The sequence below is a fragment of the Echiichthys vipera genome (genome assembly GCF_963691815.1).
Source record: "Echiichthys vipera genome assembly, chromosome: X".
In the NCBI taxonomy this organism is placed as follows: domain Eukaryota; kingdom Metazoa; phylum Chordata; class Actinopteri; order Perciformes; family Trachinidae; genus Echiichthys; species Echiichthys vipera.
In genome coordinates this window covers 38838763-38856283 of record NC_139825.1, presented here as the reverse complement: position 1 = coordinate 38856283, position 17521 = coordinate 38838763, and the positions used below count along the sequence as shown (strand labels likewise).

The window sequence follows — 17521 nt, the reverse complement described above, 5'->3', positions numbered from 1 at the left end:
ATGTTAACACTGGCAAGAGCATTTTTCACTTGAGGACGTGCCATATTCCGCACACTAAATTTTTTACTGGAACTCGGAGCTCTTTTCCTTCTTAACCTTCCTTCCTGTCAGCAGCTTGTCCCATGAGGAAATGATAAAAAAGATGTGACGTTAGAGTCATTGTTCACTGTACAATTCAAGAGTTTTAAATCCTTGTCATACAGTTTGCCAAGTTTTCCACTGTATAATAAAAGCAAAAACACTGTGTCTTGAAGGGAGATGAGTGGAGTTTATTTCTGGTATCTCTGACCTTAAAAAATCCTGCCCTGTGGACAGAAACACCCACTGAACTGTAGTCATCTAGATAAGAAGTACTCCTTAATTATCAGCCTCAAGCAGTTTATTTTGAAGATACCGTTTAGAGGAAAGAAATTGAAAAAAAATATATATTCAGAGACAGTTTTTTCAATTTTATAGGACTGCAAATAAAGCAGGAGAGTGTATGAATGGCAGTGACAGGGGCAGACACTGGGCTGTGTTGATTGACACTGCAATACTGTCCCATTCCTTTTGATGGGATTAAATTGTCATGACCTCCCAGATATGGAAATTATGCCATTGATCTGAAGCTTTGGAAATGTCAACATTATTAAATTGTGTGACCAGTTAAAGGCACAGTTCACACATCCCCAACAGATTTTAGAGGACTGTACAGAAATATATAATAAAATAGATATTATTTATAATAATATAATTAAATTTTGTATTTATATTGCACCTCTCAGGTAACTTAGGTTACCAAATAGATATAAAGTTAAAAGCAAAATATGATATATAATATATAAAATTAATATATACTGAATTCATTCATATATATTTCTCTCTAGGCAAAAATCAAAAGAACTAATTATTTTCACCTGTTGTTATAAAAAAGATATGAAGAACCAAATGATTTAACAATATGTACATATTTCATCTCAGACTACTGGGCTTTTTAAAATTTTTATTTCATTTGAACCTTACATTCTTATCCCGCAGCGGTCTATCATGGCAGCTTTAATAAAAAGCTAATAACTCGGCTGCTTTGCCGTACTTATACCGTGGATCAGGGGCAGAGGGGGTAACTGGGGTGTGAAATAGTCTGCAGTTAGCTGATGGACACATGAAAAGACTCGGATGGTTGGTTGTCACTCACACCACCGGACCCGCCTTTGCTCCATCTGAAGTAAAAATATGAATCTAAATTGCCTGGAAAATGCATTTTTCTCCCAGGAGAGCCCACAAGTGCACGGGGCATCACCACAGTCAGGTAGTCATTTGAAGCACAGATAGTGCACACTGCCATGCTTGCTCCGCCGTGCGGTAGGAGGGGTTGTAGTGACGCTGTTATCCAATGGGCACCGGCTTCCTCTGCACGGAGCTCAGCATCTCAGTCTCAGCGGCACTTTTGCGCCAGACAAGTAGGGACGGACGTTCACTCAGCACCCGAGAAGAAGAAGAAGAAGGAGCAGGGATCCGGGAATTACTGAGGTGTATTTGGCGAAGACGACTCATCTCATCCTAATTTCTCCTAACACGCGATTTTGCAAAGATGAACATTGGCTGCGTCATCCTGGCGTGCACCTTACTTGTGGGCGCATCCTCGGTAAGACGAGTCAATTTATACACTATCTCTTCTGCTAACAGTACAGTGGAAGTGCTGCACTGCTGTAGTGCTTACTTGGGGGCTTTGCAGCGCGCTGCACGAGCCTGTGAAAGTGGCTGTGAGAGGCTCACTTTCTCCCGCAGCGTTGCGCTAAAGGCAACATGATGTGTGTAGCTTAATTTTCTGGTCAAGATTGTCTTTAGTTTAAGTGTGGTTAAAAAAAAGTCACTGACAACTCTGCTCGCCAGCTTTCCCATCATCTCGCCTAAATAAACTGCAGTGCATTATTGCAGAGGACAGTGGTGTCTGGAGTGGCTGTTCGTTTTGTTGGCTGCGATCAACTTCGTTTACGCACTGTCAATTGTCCCTCTCTACATTTCTTGGATGCATGGCTCAGTGAACGATTTGATTATTGTTTAGGACAAATTTAAAAAGGATGATTTTAAGAAACAAATCAACAAATATGAATAGCTTACCTTACTTTATTTTCAAACTTTATTTCCCAAATGCCTGTAGTAGTTTTTTACATCATCTTAATTGCTGTGTAGTCAGGGACATATTGGATTGCTTGTATAATGCAACAGAGTGCACCATATTTTCTTTATAAAAGCATAAAATGGTATAATGAATGAGATGTATTGCTGCAAGTGCATTCTGTGGAGAATACAATACCTGCTGGAAGAACCTTGTGCCTGCAATTAGTGTATGCTTATATACCAACAGTGTCCTTTGATGCATTTGGCTTCTTTCTTTGGTCTCTTTCACACACTATGTGCTCACACTCCAGTCAGCATGCAGTAGGGATGTTTAAACATTTCCTGCTAGACATGGTCATCATCTTTTACAAGGGTTATCATTGACATCATTATCATTTTATGTCAGTCAACATATGATGATCATGATGGTAACATCTTTAACAGTGACGATGATGATGATCATTATAACACACTGTGGAGGTCCGAGTGCAGCTTGTTGTCCTCGCCAGAAAATCACTCGGTGTATCCAGAGAGACTCTGAGGTTCAATATCAGTCTGAAAAACTGTGAGATCAGTTTGTGACCCTGTCACTGCGAGTCAGTTTGCCAATGCTTAACAGGCTGTCTGATTCTATTCCTCAGGGGAGTAAGGCGGGCCAGCCCCTCAAACCCCCATGCAGACCAGGCTTCTCCCAGAACTTCTACACAGTGATTGTCTCGAAGGACGTACTGCACGGACAGAGCATTCTCAAAGGTAAACCTGCCGGTTGCTGGAACTTATTTATTGATATAATATTTTCGGTGCCTTCATGTGTCCCAAAATCTTATAGTGTGTGTGTATGTGTATGTGTGTGTGTGTGTGTGTGTGTGCGTACTTTGGCACGGGCCCTCCATCACTCCTCAAGAAGGTCAGAACACACTCTGGTTGTGGCTACGCAACATAAGCAGCTCATCTTGAGCACGGACATGTATACGTTCAAGCAGAAAGATCCAGTTGTGATGGAGTGTGGGTTGAAAGACTCTTGGGTTATGATTAATAATGATGTGTCAGCAGGCATGTAATGCATTCTGTTGGAGAGTTTTCATCTGATATGGAGTCTCATTGATGAATGAAATTACTGATTTCAGGAACAACACATTTCTTCTTTGTTTGATTGACTTAGCAGCGGGCTGGCAGAGCAGACACATTTAAATGGCCTTTTTCCTGCTCTGCATGTTTGCAGCTGGAAGCCCAAAACTTTAGTTTTATTCTGACTGTTCAGTGTAATACATGTACAATCCATCCCTTGTATTCTGTTTTTTTGGAGGAATTCAATTCTATTTTAATTCGCTCCATTTCTTTTCAGAGCAGGCAGTGTACTAAATCTGTTAGGAGGTTCATCTCCTGCCATTTGGAATTATGTTGTGGTTTCTTCAGCGTGTCTCTTCTATTTGCTGCTGAATATTTGCCATAATGGAAAAAAAAAAAACAATTTGAAAAACTGACATGTTAACAAGACTGGTGATGTTCGATCATGTTATATCTAAACCTCAAAATGACCCCCAGAAGGAGGAGTGCTTCAGCATTTTACATATTTTCATAACTTAGTTTTTGTGATATAGACCCAATGTTTAGATTGTTCCACACTTTCCTCAGAGGTTTTTAAATTGTGAAACAGGCCTCCTAATGGGCTCCAAACTGTTTCAGGGAAGGTTTAATGAATGGAAATGAAAATACACCATTAGTAGGAGATCACATAGAATAGCCACAGTCTCAGACTTTGAAAACCTCAACCTCCAACCTTTTCTGGCAACAGTGTACAATAAGCCCAGTTCTCCCTTGACACTTGAATTTCATACCAAAATATTTGCCTATTATTTTGTTTGCCAGAAAGAAATGTCATTGTATCAGCTTTTTGAGCATTTTCCGTCTGCGAGCAAAACAGCAGACTTATTTTGGAGGTCATTTTGTCATTTAGGAGGCTGACAAGGACGGTGCAGGCAGTCAGTGGGGAGCGGGTTTGCCTGAAGGGGCTCAGGGCTAGAGGCTTCGCCTGTTTGGAAATGGACTGAGACATCCTTACTGACCCAAACAATATAGCAGAGTGATGTGTCTAACATACGGTGTTTTCTTCTCTGTGTTTGTGTGTGTAATATGCATGCCTGTCTCAAGGGTGTACATATTAACAGATAAAAAAAGGTTACAGCATGGCTTTATTGTCAATTTGATTTACCTTATGTGCAACATCCGCTCCAGTTTTGATCCCATATTACCTCTGCTTCCAGTCTCTTGCTTTCATTTAGTCTGTGTTTGTTCTTGGCGAAAATCAATCTGAGAGCCATGCTGTGTCCTCCCAGCTGGCCACTCAAAGGGATAGGGGCTGCAGCAGCTTATAGTAAGTCCTCATGCAATGATGAATGTGCGGGGGCTAGCCCTACTGAAGGTTTGCTTTCTACACAGTGGGATACAGAGCGGGAGGAAGCCTTTAATACTAACGCCACAATATGTATAACCTGAAAATGTCACTTTTCAAGAAAAATGAATTTGCCAGGGATGAAATGAGGTAGAGTGTGGGATGCTCCGGAGCTGGCTAGGGGGTTGCTGGACCGCTGTGGGCCGTGGCTGTTTTCTCCCTAGAGAGATAGACAGTGAGCGATGGGGGGAGGACTAAAGAGCTGTGGCCCAGCAGGTGCAGTGTGAACCAGGCCTCTGTTTCCAGTTGCTGAACAATGTGTGGACTGCAGCTCTTTTCATACTGAGGTGGAAGGGGGAGTTGTGTTTCCTTCTAGTTTGATGTTTTGATTGCATGTGGGTGCTGAGTAACATTTACAACAAACAAATTAATTTACAACAATTCGACTCAATTGAATGGATGAGAAACTATTTTGAGATGCTTCTGCTACATATGCCTCATGCAGCATTGTGTGTGCTTAAAGTACCATACTGTTGTTTTATCACACTTTCAGATCATGGTGGACACCTGAAATCTCTAGGTTATTACAGCATTCCTACCTGCAATTTTATCTGCATTACGACACAAAACACCAAGACCCTGATACATATTTTTTCATCATGTAATCCTTCCTTTTTCTTACCTTTGCCCCTTTTTTCACTTTTGAGCCTTTATAGCCAAAATATGTCAAAAAACACTTAATTCTGATTTTCTGGCCACTGAGCAGTGGGAGTTCAGGGCCTTGCTCAAGGGCGCCTTAGTGGAGGTAATTAGGGAGGGGTAAGCGCTGCTTTTCTAGGGGATTGAACTGAACCTTCTAGTCACACATTTTCTGAGACCACTACTGCCCCATACTGTTTCTTCTCAGTTTAATTTTGAAGGTCTCATATTGTGAAATGGAGATTTCAATGTATGAACCTGAAGGAGTGAAGAGTCCTGATCAGATAAATCTTCGGTTTCTTCTTTAGTGTTTTTTCAACAGCACTGCACCAACACTCAAAAATATAAAACACACCAGCATGACTTTGAAAATGATCAGCTGTGATGATTGTAATCACAAATCATGCAAAAACATTGGAATGCTACTTCAACCTGGACCTTTGTTCAACTAACTCACAAATCTCTGCGCTGCCGTGAAGTTGTGCTGAATAAATCGTCCCATGCTCCCATGGAGATGTTTGTCTGGGAGCTGGGTCAGGATTGGAGGGGGATGCTGTGGTACACAGGCAAGCAGACAGCTGGGCCATGAGTTGTGGTCCGTGCAGATTCCCGCTGTGGGCAGATAAGCCATGAAAAGAAATATTCCAGTGATTGCACATGGCTGTGTAAACCATCATGTCGCTCCAAGAGCCGGAACAGAGACCTAGGAATACGGACAAGGCAATGTGTCCTCAGCAAAAAAAAAAAGATTTCAAGTACAGTTCAGTCGGTATAGTGTCTCTATAGTAAGTCACTGTCAATGCATATTTGAAAAGACAGCAGTGATGCGTTTCACCCTTTGCCCCTGGCCAGTCCTGAGAGACGGTGAACAGTACTCTGCTGTGTGATTTAGATCCCTGTCTGACTGCATATTTTACTCTAGTCGCCAAGATTATGTGACAAAGAAAATGACTTTGATGGATTTACTGGATTGGAGAAACCTTGTTTTTGGAGAGAAATCGATTTTAGTGTTTCAAAGGCAGGCTTTAGAAATACAGCAGAGGAACACCATGTTGTGTGCAAATTGTATAAACAAACACTGATGATACCTAAATATCCATTCATCAGTGGACAAGCAATACAAAATGTGTGTATTCCTTAACCAAGCATACAATATATTTTCATAAAGCCTGTGCTTTTCCACCTTAACTCCATGCTGCCCTTTCAAAGGGAATGGGCTTGTTTCCATTTTCACTCCCTGCGTTGTCTCTTGAATCACAGGAGATGAACTTTCTCTACAAAGAAATAATGCACAATTGAGTGTCTTTTCCTCGCTTCCTTCAACCCAGGCTTTTTAATTTCAAAATGGGTCTTACTATTGCGGTTAAAAAATTGCACACACTGTACTTAAATCTGAAAGATTAATTTAAGGAGGATCATGCCTCCATCAGCTATACGCTTTCAGCATGGATTTCCTATTGTTTAACTCCATCTGTAAAAGTTACACACACAAAATGACTTGTAACATGACCCCAATTAGACTACAGCAGGAAAATCTGGCAAGTAGCCATATCTGCTTTGAAACAGCCAGCTCGGTGTTCTCTGTGCTGTGGAGAACTCCTGACTCCTAACTATACTATCCAAAGTGACAGGGCTTTCATAAGTACGCCCAGACCCTAGAACTGAGGGAGGGAGGGTGGGGTGGGGGGTGGGGGGGGAGATTACATTTCCAGGCATTTGATAAGCGGGATGCCATTTTCCTTCTGACTCACAAACGTCTCTCTTGTCCTCCAGAGAGTCTTTCATCTTTGCAGCCAGGACCTGCAGTCTGTGGCGAGCTGATAGAATACAGGTACAGAAGATGAGCCACATCATTTCTCTTTATCTCGCCTTCCTTCTTACCAAACCAAGCTACGCTCACATATCCCTCAAACTCTCTACAACATGACGTATATGCTGAGCCAATTCCATCAAGCAAGCCACCCAAGATATAGTACATGCCACAGCACAATCCTTTTCATCCTGTTTTGTAGTCATTTCCTCAGTGGCGGTAGTAAGTAAAAAAAGGGTTTTGATAGATGGGAAACTGGCTGTCAGCAGAAATATTATTGCCTCTTGTCAGGGCTTCCATGTGAATTTTCTTAGTTCTAGTGCACTGATCTCAAGTGAACTCTTCTCTGTGTGCTGGCATTAGTTTTATTCTGATGGTTGGTCACTAGGTCATGGCGTATGCTCTCATGGAGTTTCATTACGACTCGGATAGTTTCAATGCTTTTCCATCTGGAGCCCACTGAGAGACAGGCATTGTTAATCTCGACCTCCTTGCATGTAGACATGAGAAGCTGTCAGAGACGAACCCGACGCCTGAGACTCCTCCTGCATTTTAAAAGTGCTGAGCATGTCCTCTGTTTGCACTCTACTGGGTAGGATTATGCAGTACTTCCATATTTTCTGACAAAACAGAGGCGAGCTAATAGCGCCCTGAATTCCGACCTTCAAACAGAGCTAACCTCGATATTATCAGACTCCACATCGTATCCACAAGAGCTGACGGCTGCGGGTTAAATCATGGATATTTGGTGGGGGGGGGGGGGGGGGGGGGGGTAGGCACTTCTGATCGTGTTAGTCAAAAAAGAGAGTCCTTGGCAAAGGATTAACGGATAAGAAAGAGAATGTGTTAGAGGAACTAGGGACCACTTACTACTGTAATTCTGGGGTTGAGACAAGGGCAAACTTATCAAAGAGCGTGCATGGACAAAGTTTAAAGTGGTGTTTCTTATTCGTATTTCTTAGAAACTGTCTCTGAATTACAGTTTAACCCAACTGATGGATGCGTCTCTTTACAAATAATATCAAAGATAGTAGGAAAACACCACATTTATCCTTGTATAATCTGAATACTATTTGCATTTGTTATCGAAAACCTTTTTTTTTTTAATCGGCCTCCCTACCTCACAATCAATGTGTTTTAGAGCTTTGGATCTCCATGCCCTGTAACGATCGGTGGCCTTGATTAAGACTCTATTGGATTTATTTTTTTGCAATGTAGAAATGAACATTTTCTCACCAGGAGACCTCTGCTTCACCTTTTAACTGTAAGTGTAAGCCTCAATCTATCAGTTCATTACAACCCACCCACCCCGAGCCCAGGCGGCTTGCAGGATTTACATGCATCTGAATACAAATCAGGTCTTCAGTATTGAAGTGGTGTTTCTTCAGCTCAATTGTTCACTTGCATGTTATCCTGCCTGTTTGTGATCGTCATAACAATGTACCCTTCACTGTCAATTAGGTGGATTATTGGATTGACAATTGTTATTACAATTAATAGGAAAAAAAGAGGGGGCTTTATCAACAGTACCTCTGCAAAAGAAAATTAAAGGAGGGGGCAAATGCTCAGTATAAACCTTGTCTGTCAAAAAATAATGTGGGAAAAGCTCAGGTTGAACCAATTTTCCATTTCCGGTACAATCACTCTAAAATTGTGTTTTCTTTAAAGCTGTCCTAGGCTGTCTTATTCCAATGAATAAAAAGACATTTGGAAATAAAAAGCAAGAATTGACATACATCATAGACCACATTTATTTCCTAGTCTCCCTATGTGACCATTATCAGTTAGTTTATCAAACGACCTCAAGCTGCAACCTCTTTTTTTGTAACATCTGCTGTTGCTGTTCACACATTCTGTGTTATTTGGAGCAGTATTAGTGGTTAAAAAAAAGCCACTTTAATGCGTTCAACTCGTCGCTCGAGCTTATCCTTGTTAGCCGCAACAGGCTGTTAGTGACCCCCCTAAAATATGCGTTAATAGTTTATACACGAAAAAAAATCGTCTCGATAGCTTATTTGATGACCGAATTTGCCTAAAAAGACCCTGGGATGATTTTACACTGGAATTTCACTTTAACACGAGTCATATACAGCTGAAATCGAACATGAAAGGGTAAAGTTAAACAGGTAGCCATCGTAATTTGTATGTCCATAAAATACCACATAAATTCCAAACATATTAAACACATACTGCTGTTTGTGAGAGAGAAAAGTTACATCCATTTGCACACGGACAAACTGTAGGCAGTGCTTTTTCATAAGTCATCTCACGTTGAAATGAAATGTAATGAAAACTGAATTTCACACCAGACAAATGCCATTTTTTCATTAAAATATGTAAGCTATCTGTATGTAAACGGAAATGATGTACGTCTTTGTTTACATACAGATGACAGGATGTTCCCCAGCTAGGTGTGAACAGACGTACTGAGAGCTGTCCACTTGTGATCTGATCACTCAGGACAGATGTTAAAACCGGATGAGAGCAGGCCCTAGGCGATTCCTAAATGTGGACTTGCCTGTGGCTAATGTTAGTAAGCCAGCTAAGAGGACAACATGTAAATAAGACAACTTTGGAATTACTCAAAGCTGCATTTCCTGTTACCGATTGGTATTTCTCCCCTATTATTAAAGGTTAACACCTCCATCCGAAGTCTGTCCACTAGATACAACTCATAGTATTCCTCTCGTTAAGACAGCAAACAAACTGATCATCATGTGTAAATTTTACAATATGTGTTCACTGAGTGATGGACTGTGAGAATGTAAAGCTCCTTGAAATGATCTAGAAATGACCCGATAGAGCTGTCTGTGAGGACGCACATGTCCAAATCAGGTGAATTGGACGTTAAACAGACTTCACCCTGCCAGATCCCTTGTAAAAAGTAATGTCCGACTGAACCCATGTGTATATAAAGCAACTAATTGCCTAGAGAATTCCCAGCGCTCGAGCGTGTTGATGATGTTTCTATCGTGAGACTCGCGGGAAACATCCAAGGGTGAAGTAGAAGAGTGGTTTTCATGAAGATGGCAACAAAAATGAAGTCAAACTGAAGAATTGACGAGGCACTCAAACCGACAAAAACAAATTACAGAAACGGCGAGAGACACGTTCTACTCAGGCAGCATCCCTTGCTAAAACCAAAACCAGTATTTTCAGTAAGTGATAATGCATCTGACCTGGACAATCTCCCTTAGTGTGCTTTATGTGTGAAAGGGAATCTTCGGACATTGTCAGCACCTGGTACGTCAGACCTTGTTCAAAACGGCTTATGAAAATCTACACCTTAGCTGCACTCTTGCTCAGCTATGCCTTTTTGTTTTTCCCCCCACCCCCTCTTCATTCCTGAGTCAGGTGCTCAAAGTGACATATAGCCTCTCACTTTATTGATGAATAACGGCCAAGCGGTTTGACCTTGTGTTGCTACTATGACCTCTCATGTTCTTCAACACTCATATCCTCAGTTTTCAGCAATGGAGGAGATGAGAAACACGGCCCAGTCAAAATGATTTACGTTTGGCTTGGCTCAACACATAGAATCCTCTAAGCTGCTGAAGGCATCTCTAGAGGGCCACTCTGTATTGTACTATACAGCCATTTCTGAAGCTACGGGGCTTTTGCTATTCTATCGCCTTGATTAAAAGACTACACTGTCAAGATGCCTTTGTTCTACAAACTCTAATATCAAAAAGGTCCCTTGCCAGCAAGCAGCTTGTGCCTACTTTGTCCTTTGGATTAATTCAGCCTGGAAACTATATTTGATCAGGGCGCCTGGCTGCTCTTGTTTTTTTCCCCATATTTTTCTTGTTCATTTTTGTCTAATGCATAAACACATATTTATTTATATACGGTATATAAACACAGTATATGTTGCATGTTTTTCTGTGTTTGTGCTGTAGGCAGGGCTCCATCCAGAGAGTGATTATCTTAAATGGAGAAATTAAAGGATTACAAACCAGCCCAGTAATCCAGCTGTCAATCTCACGGCTCATTAGTAAGCAAAGGAGAAGGATGAGGGAGGGAGAGAGGCATACCTGTTTTATAGTGGTAAAGCTGTAAACTTGTCAGTCAAATAAGAAGGGAGGTTTTCTGTATTCCCATATTAATTACCAACTTTGATTAAAATAGAGATACAGATTTCACCTCAGAAATGCCTCACAGTTTGATATTTTCACTGAGATTTAACTGTAAAATTAAATTTTCCAGACTAATGACGTAAATGAAAAATGTGTTTATTAAATTGCAACATTTTAGTGTTGATATAGTAAATGAAAGCCAGAGACCTTGATATTGTGAATCATTTCCAGTCATTAGTTGCACTCTTGCAACTCAGCTCTATGCTTACAAGGTAGCTTTTAGAAAAAAACGTCACACCACTCAGCTGCTCGGGTTGGGTACATTAAACTGCATTAGGATATCCACTGGAGCAAGACTACTTACATTAGAATCCATTTTAAGAATTAACATTGTTATTGTACCACTTATTTGTAAAAACCCATTTACCAAGTGCTACCAGAGTGTATTTGGGCCACTATTCAATGTTTTAAATAGCAAATGAATGAGAGCAACCACAATGATGTATACAGCAACATATAAAGTGTGTGTGTGCGTGTGTGCGTGTGTGGCAAATTAGCCTCAGTGTTGAAAGATACACAGCTTCTCTGTCATTTTTCACCAGGCTCTGAGGCACATAAAAGAAACAGTTTGGGATACGATGGCACCATAAAAGAAAATAGATTCACAAATCCTGACTCCATCATGGAGAAAGAGGTTGGTGGTGGCGGTGGTGGCGGTGGGGGGGCAGGGGGATTGCATCTCCTATGGTGGTGCTGCCTTTGGATTTGATTGTATCAATTTGCTGTCTATTTTGATCCAAAAAAAGCGCTGTGTGCAGACTTGTTTTTACATTGACTTGTGGAAGCCCACTGCTGGGAACTATTTGTTATGCAGGTCATCTTATTTAATTTCCAACTCACAATTCTCTCTGTTTTGACATTTCACAGATTTTACTTAGCCCATTTAGATGTTTAAGTTTGAAAGTCTTTTCCTCTTATAATAAACATTCCAGTAAAGGTTTAAGCTGTTGCTTTTAATCTTGTTGTCATGACATAGACAAGGTTCCCAGGTTTTCTTTCTGCTAAATATGTGTTCTTGAGCAATGATTGACATGCTTTGTTAAAAAAGTATGGTTGTTACTACAGCAGAGGGAACTCGGTTACACTTTCTGTCTGTTCTGGCTAGGATTCAGATGGCTGATATGGAAATCACAATACGGGACCGTGCTTCATCCCTTTGTGTTGCAGATTTGTCTGTGAGAGGCAGACAAATCTGCAAATATGCTTTGCTGACCTGAATAAACACAAGACATTGTGCCGTATATTTGTAATACGACTTAATCCATTCGGTTTCATGCTCCCTCTCATCGCCAGCTCTAATGCCAATGAAGAATTTAATCTTATTTAGGTTTATATTGCTTAATTTGCTTTCTTATCATGAACACATTATCTCAGCTGTATGTCTGTATGTCTATTTCTCTCTCTAAACCTGCGGGAGCTCATCATACTACCTCTGACTCTGTTATGAATCCATTTTCTCAAAAACTAAGACACCACAGGAGGCACGACTTACTTGTCCGCTTTATATTTTCTAGATAACCCGCTCACAACTTGATTCTCTTGAACTTGATCCTACACACACACACACACACACACACACACACACACACACACACACACACACACACACACACACACACACACACACACACACACACACACACACACACACATGCACACACACACACACACACACACACACACACACACACACACGTGGTTAGGGTTAGGCAACAAAACTACATGGTTAGGTTAAGGCATCAAAACTATGTGGTTAGGGTTAGGTAACAAAACTACGTGGTTAGGTTTGGGAAAAGATTATGGTTTGGGTCAGTACAAAAACCATTCACCGCATGATCAAGCCTTGTAGGGCATACTACTGCTGGTGCTGCCAGATTGGACTGTTTTCAGCCAAAATATTTGGGCCGTTTTGTCATAGGGTTTTGGTGCGTGTGTCTGGCTTGGAAAAGTTAATCTCAGTTCGGCAACCATGACTGCCACCAGCTGCATTGAGAACACACGCTGTGTTCACGCTTTACAACAACAACAAACCAAGCTGACGTAGCTCCGTGTATGGCTGAAGTTAAAAAAGAGTGAACAAACAGTGCCAGGAGACAAAACACAAACTCTACCAGCCTCAGAATCGATGTTGTTAGATTTAATAGCTAGACGTGGATCATCCTCACTTGCATGGAGAGGCTTTGGCTTCGAAAACACTGATGTTGCTCAAAAGACGCCAATCTACAAACTACGGCGGTAAGTGGTTGGCGCCAAAGACAGCTCGACAACGAACTTGTTTCACCATCTGTAAATTAACCACCGAACAGAATAGGAAGAATGTTCGTTAGTCAGCGGTCAACCACGACCTGCCAGCTAAGGTACCGACAAGAAAACACACTCAGCAAACACTTTGAAATGGTTTATACATTCCTGCACTGCTTAATCTCAATACTTACATTGCTGATTTCAGTGTTTTTGTATCATACCTACTTGAATGACTCAGTTTTAATTTAATAAAAAAGACCTGTTTTTCTTGAACATGTTTTTTTCTGTCAATATTTTCATTAACATCTAATGTACTATAAACAACAGCGAGCTAGTACGAAAGGCCTTTGATGATTTAACAATTTTAGAGGGATGCAAAAATATCGGCGATTATCGTCTTTAGCAAAATTATTGATTTTTGTCAATATCCCACACCCATAGTTAAATTTCAACTTTTCTTTGGTTTACAGAAACATACAAGGCCGACATTTTTTTCTGGCGACCAAACTGGTGATTCAGTGGTTGCCTTAGGTAGGTAGTGTGGTGCGCCTAGTGTTTGCAACCTGCTAAACATGCTCTGTCTAAACAGGTCTTAAAACTGTCAGGGATTAAACAAAAATCATTAATTAAATATTATTATCTAATCTGATTGTGCCTTTTGTGCTGTTTTCTCACTTTTTGATGTATTTGTTCGTGAATTGGCTCAAGGCCCACTGTAAATACCCATAATAGGATTATAGCCATCAGTTAATGGTTGCATTCATAGTGCTTTTATCCAAAGGGATTTACAGTTTAGCCTCTCATTCGTCCATTCACACACCCATAGCATCAAGCTACCCTGCAAGATTCTGGCCAGCCGTCTGGAACAATTTGGTGTTCAGTGTCTTGCCCACTTCCACATGTGGACAGGAGAATCTGGGGATTGAACTGCCGACTCTGCAATTGGTGGATAACTCGCTCTTCTCTTCCTGAACCACAGCCACCCCATGGGCCAGCGATAGTTGGAAAAAATCCACATGAAGCATCATTACCATGCCAAAGATGTCCCAGTTGCACTCACAAATGTGTCTTTTGTTGTCTGCATAAAAAGATGGAGTTTTTTCAAATATGGCTAAGCTTGACAATTGGCATTCCATTCTTTTTTTAGTAAGAGGCTGGTAATTTACAGAAGTACAGAGGGAGATCTGGGGTTGGGAGCCCACTTTTTTTGATTGAAATATGGAAGCAAATCAATAGAGCCCTCCTTTCTGCTGGCAGCATGCAACGCAGACACATGCTGGTAGCATCGATCACCGCTTCAGAAGAATCACAGTTTTCCTCCCCTGCTCCACTCTGTCTCTGTGTGTGCCTCCCCCTCCCCTCTCCATCTCTTTCTCTTGTCTCTTTTCTCTCTGTTGCCCCGTATAGGTTTTCAGATAAAAAATAATAGCTCTGAGAACCAACAGAGAAGAGACGAGGAGGAGGGGGGTGGTGGTGGTGTTGGTGACAGTGTTTGGCTTTGCACCACAACCCAGCAGTAAGACAATAAGAGGCCGTCTGACTAACTGTGGCCTCTGGGAATAGAAGCCCTCTTATTGCCATAAACAGATATTTAGCCTGGGTAAAAAAAAAGAAACGGATGCAGACTGTGTCATCATGATTACAGCCACCACAGGGTTGTATCAAAGTGAATGATGGCTGTCACATCCAAGCACCCATTTAAATGCAGCATCAAATTTATAACTGTGTAAACCAATCAAACATCAAGGCTAACCCAAATGATAACTTAGACTTAGACTTAGACTTAGACTGCTCTTTATTGATCCCTTTGAAATGACTCCTGCAAGGATGTGGAAATTCCAGCAGCTTACAAAAATAGATAGAAAAAGATAATGTGTCAGTGCTACAACAGACAAACAAAACATGATCAACACCATTTCTGCAGTTTGGTGCTCACTTATTGCTGGTGCCTGCATTTGTTAAAAACAGAGAGATTGTTATGCTGATGGAATTTGCATACAATAGCCCCATATCCGCACCTAAGCATGTAGGCTTCTGATTTGCAGCTCACAGGTTACTGGCTGAACAGTGACTGTGCTGTAGTCATTTCTAATGTAGCCGTCTGCATTCTAACCAGAGGACGTGGAAAGCTTTGAACAGCTCTCTAAAAGCATCATTATGAAGCCGAGAGTTAAACGTTCTGGTTGAATAAGCTCTACTGCCCTGCAGGGCCATAGTCATACTGTAAATCTCACCTGTCATGAATAAACCTCTACCGTCCGTAGATATCTGGTCGTTCCTTATTTCACGTGGTTATTCACAGCTTGATTTTTGTTCTATGTCTCGATATGATATTAAACAATTGAAATACTGTGAGATGCTTTGACCACAGTGAGGTTCCGCTTGCTATTTTTAAGTGATGGGTTTTCCTGCTTGGGTCGGGTTCAGGGCCTGTAGAGCTCATTATCGTAGAGCTAGGGTGGATGTTGGCACCAATACAAGACCCTCTCTTCCACCTTCAGGCCCTGCAGCATGTTAGATGAAACACAAGGAGAATTGCGAAGAAGGACTGAACATCAGTGCAGTCACGTGGCCTATTTAGTGTGGTAACCTAACAGGAGTGGGTGTGTGCGTGTGTTTGTGTGTGTGTGTGTGTTTGTTTGTGTTTGAGTGTGCACATTTGCGTGAGGGGGAAAGAGAGAGAAATAGACGAGATGTGTGAGTGTTCAAGGCAATACACTCACAATTTACCATGAATACGTTTACGTTTATTCTACCTGACACACGTGTTTCCTCAAAGATAAATAGATAATTCAGAAAATTAATTATAGATATATATTATCGGGAAGAGTGACTCGCTCTCTTCCTGTTTACCATAACAACAATCAACGTACAAGCGTGACTGACACATTTACTTAAACAAATATATAAAGACTGATAAGGTAGGTGACCCTATGTTTAACATTGTAATGAAAAACTAAACATAGATGCATTCACAAGGACAGCTAGCTTTACCCATTCACATCCTGTTTATCCATAACTACAGCAACCGCCCCCCGTAAACCGGAACAGCGGCGCCCGGTGAAGTGCAGTTGATAACGGGCTGCTTTCAGCTCAGACGCTGAATCAAAAGGAATCAAACGAATCATCGAGGCAGAGATCTCTGCCTTGATGTAATAGAGTAACTCGCGTTACTCCATTTATGGTTTCAGCCCTAATATATATACCTGTATATACTGTATCCAGCTATCTATCTATCTATCTATCTATCTATCTATCTATCTATCTATCTATCTATCTATCTATCTATCTATCTATCTATCTATCTATATACAGTATATATATATATATTATATATATGTCGTATAGTTGGGACATCACAACGGTACAGAAGTCTTGACAGCTCGTTTAGAGAAACAGTTTCTGAATACCGACTACAGACTGTGTGCATTTCGGGGGCGGGGGGAGAATGTCTTCAAAACTTGAGAGCCCTGACGTAAAAGCTGAATGAACTGGATTGGAACATTGAATACAATTAAGTTCTGGTGGGTGTTTTAATATTACAGTTGGTCTGTATATCGCCCACAGTGGGCCTAAATGAATGAATCACAGCTGTGGGATGCTCACTTGTTTCCTGTTTGAATATCCACACTAGTGTGGAATTTCTCTCATTGCTATGTTACCATTACCCCCTACACGCCACTATTCTCTCTATGTTAAGTCCAATCATATTCGATTTTTGCTACCGTTTACTTTCAAATTTTTGTTAGCATTGGTTAGTAGGCCTTTGCTGCTGCCCTGTAAGCTTGCGGTAGCCTCGCTTACTAGCTTAGCTTTGCATCACCCTCAGCTACATTATGGTGGTTTGTGTTCACCTTTGCTTGTAGATGTTATGCTTCAGATAGTTAAACCCTGCTAGGCTTGAAGGCAGGACTATTAGATTCAAGATTCAAGATTCAAGAAGCTTTATTTACCCCGAGGGAAATTATTGTGCAACAGTTTCAATACAAAGATGGGAAAGGATCAGAGTAACAATAAGCTAACATAATCAAATCAAAATAAAGCTAACGTAAAATAAATCAAACAATAACTAATGTGACAGAGTGCAACAGACATTGTGGTTAAGCGTAGGTATATACAATATACAACAATACGCACCGT

The 17521-nt window shown here is 41.0% G+C and overlaps 1 protein-coding gene across 1 annotated transcript in view; it reads left to right on the top strand.

The window, feature by feature from the left end:
- Window positions 1–1504: 1504 nt before the first annotated feature.
- cdh4 (cadherin 4, type 1, R-cadherin (retinal)) overlaps window positions 1505–17521 on the top strand; it is a gene marked incomplete at its 3' end in the record, with an annotated part of 224366 nt that continues 208349 nt past the window's right edge. The window contains exons 1-2 of the mRNA XM_083938972.1: window positions 1505–1624; window positions 2742–2853. Of these exons, the coding sequence (XP_083795098.1) occupies window positions 1571–1624; window positions 2742–2853 (166 nt within the window). The 5' untranslated portion in view covers window positions 1505–1570. The remainder of the gene's footprint in view (window positions 1625–2741; window positions 2854–17521) is intronic.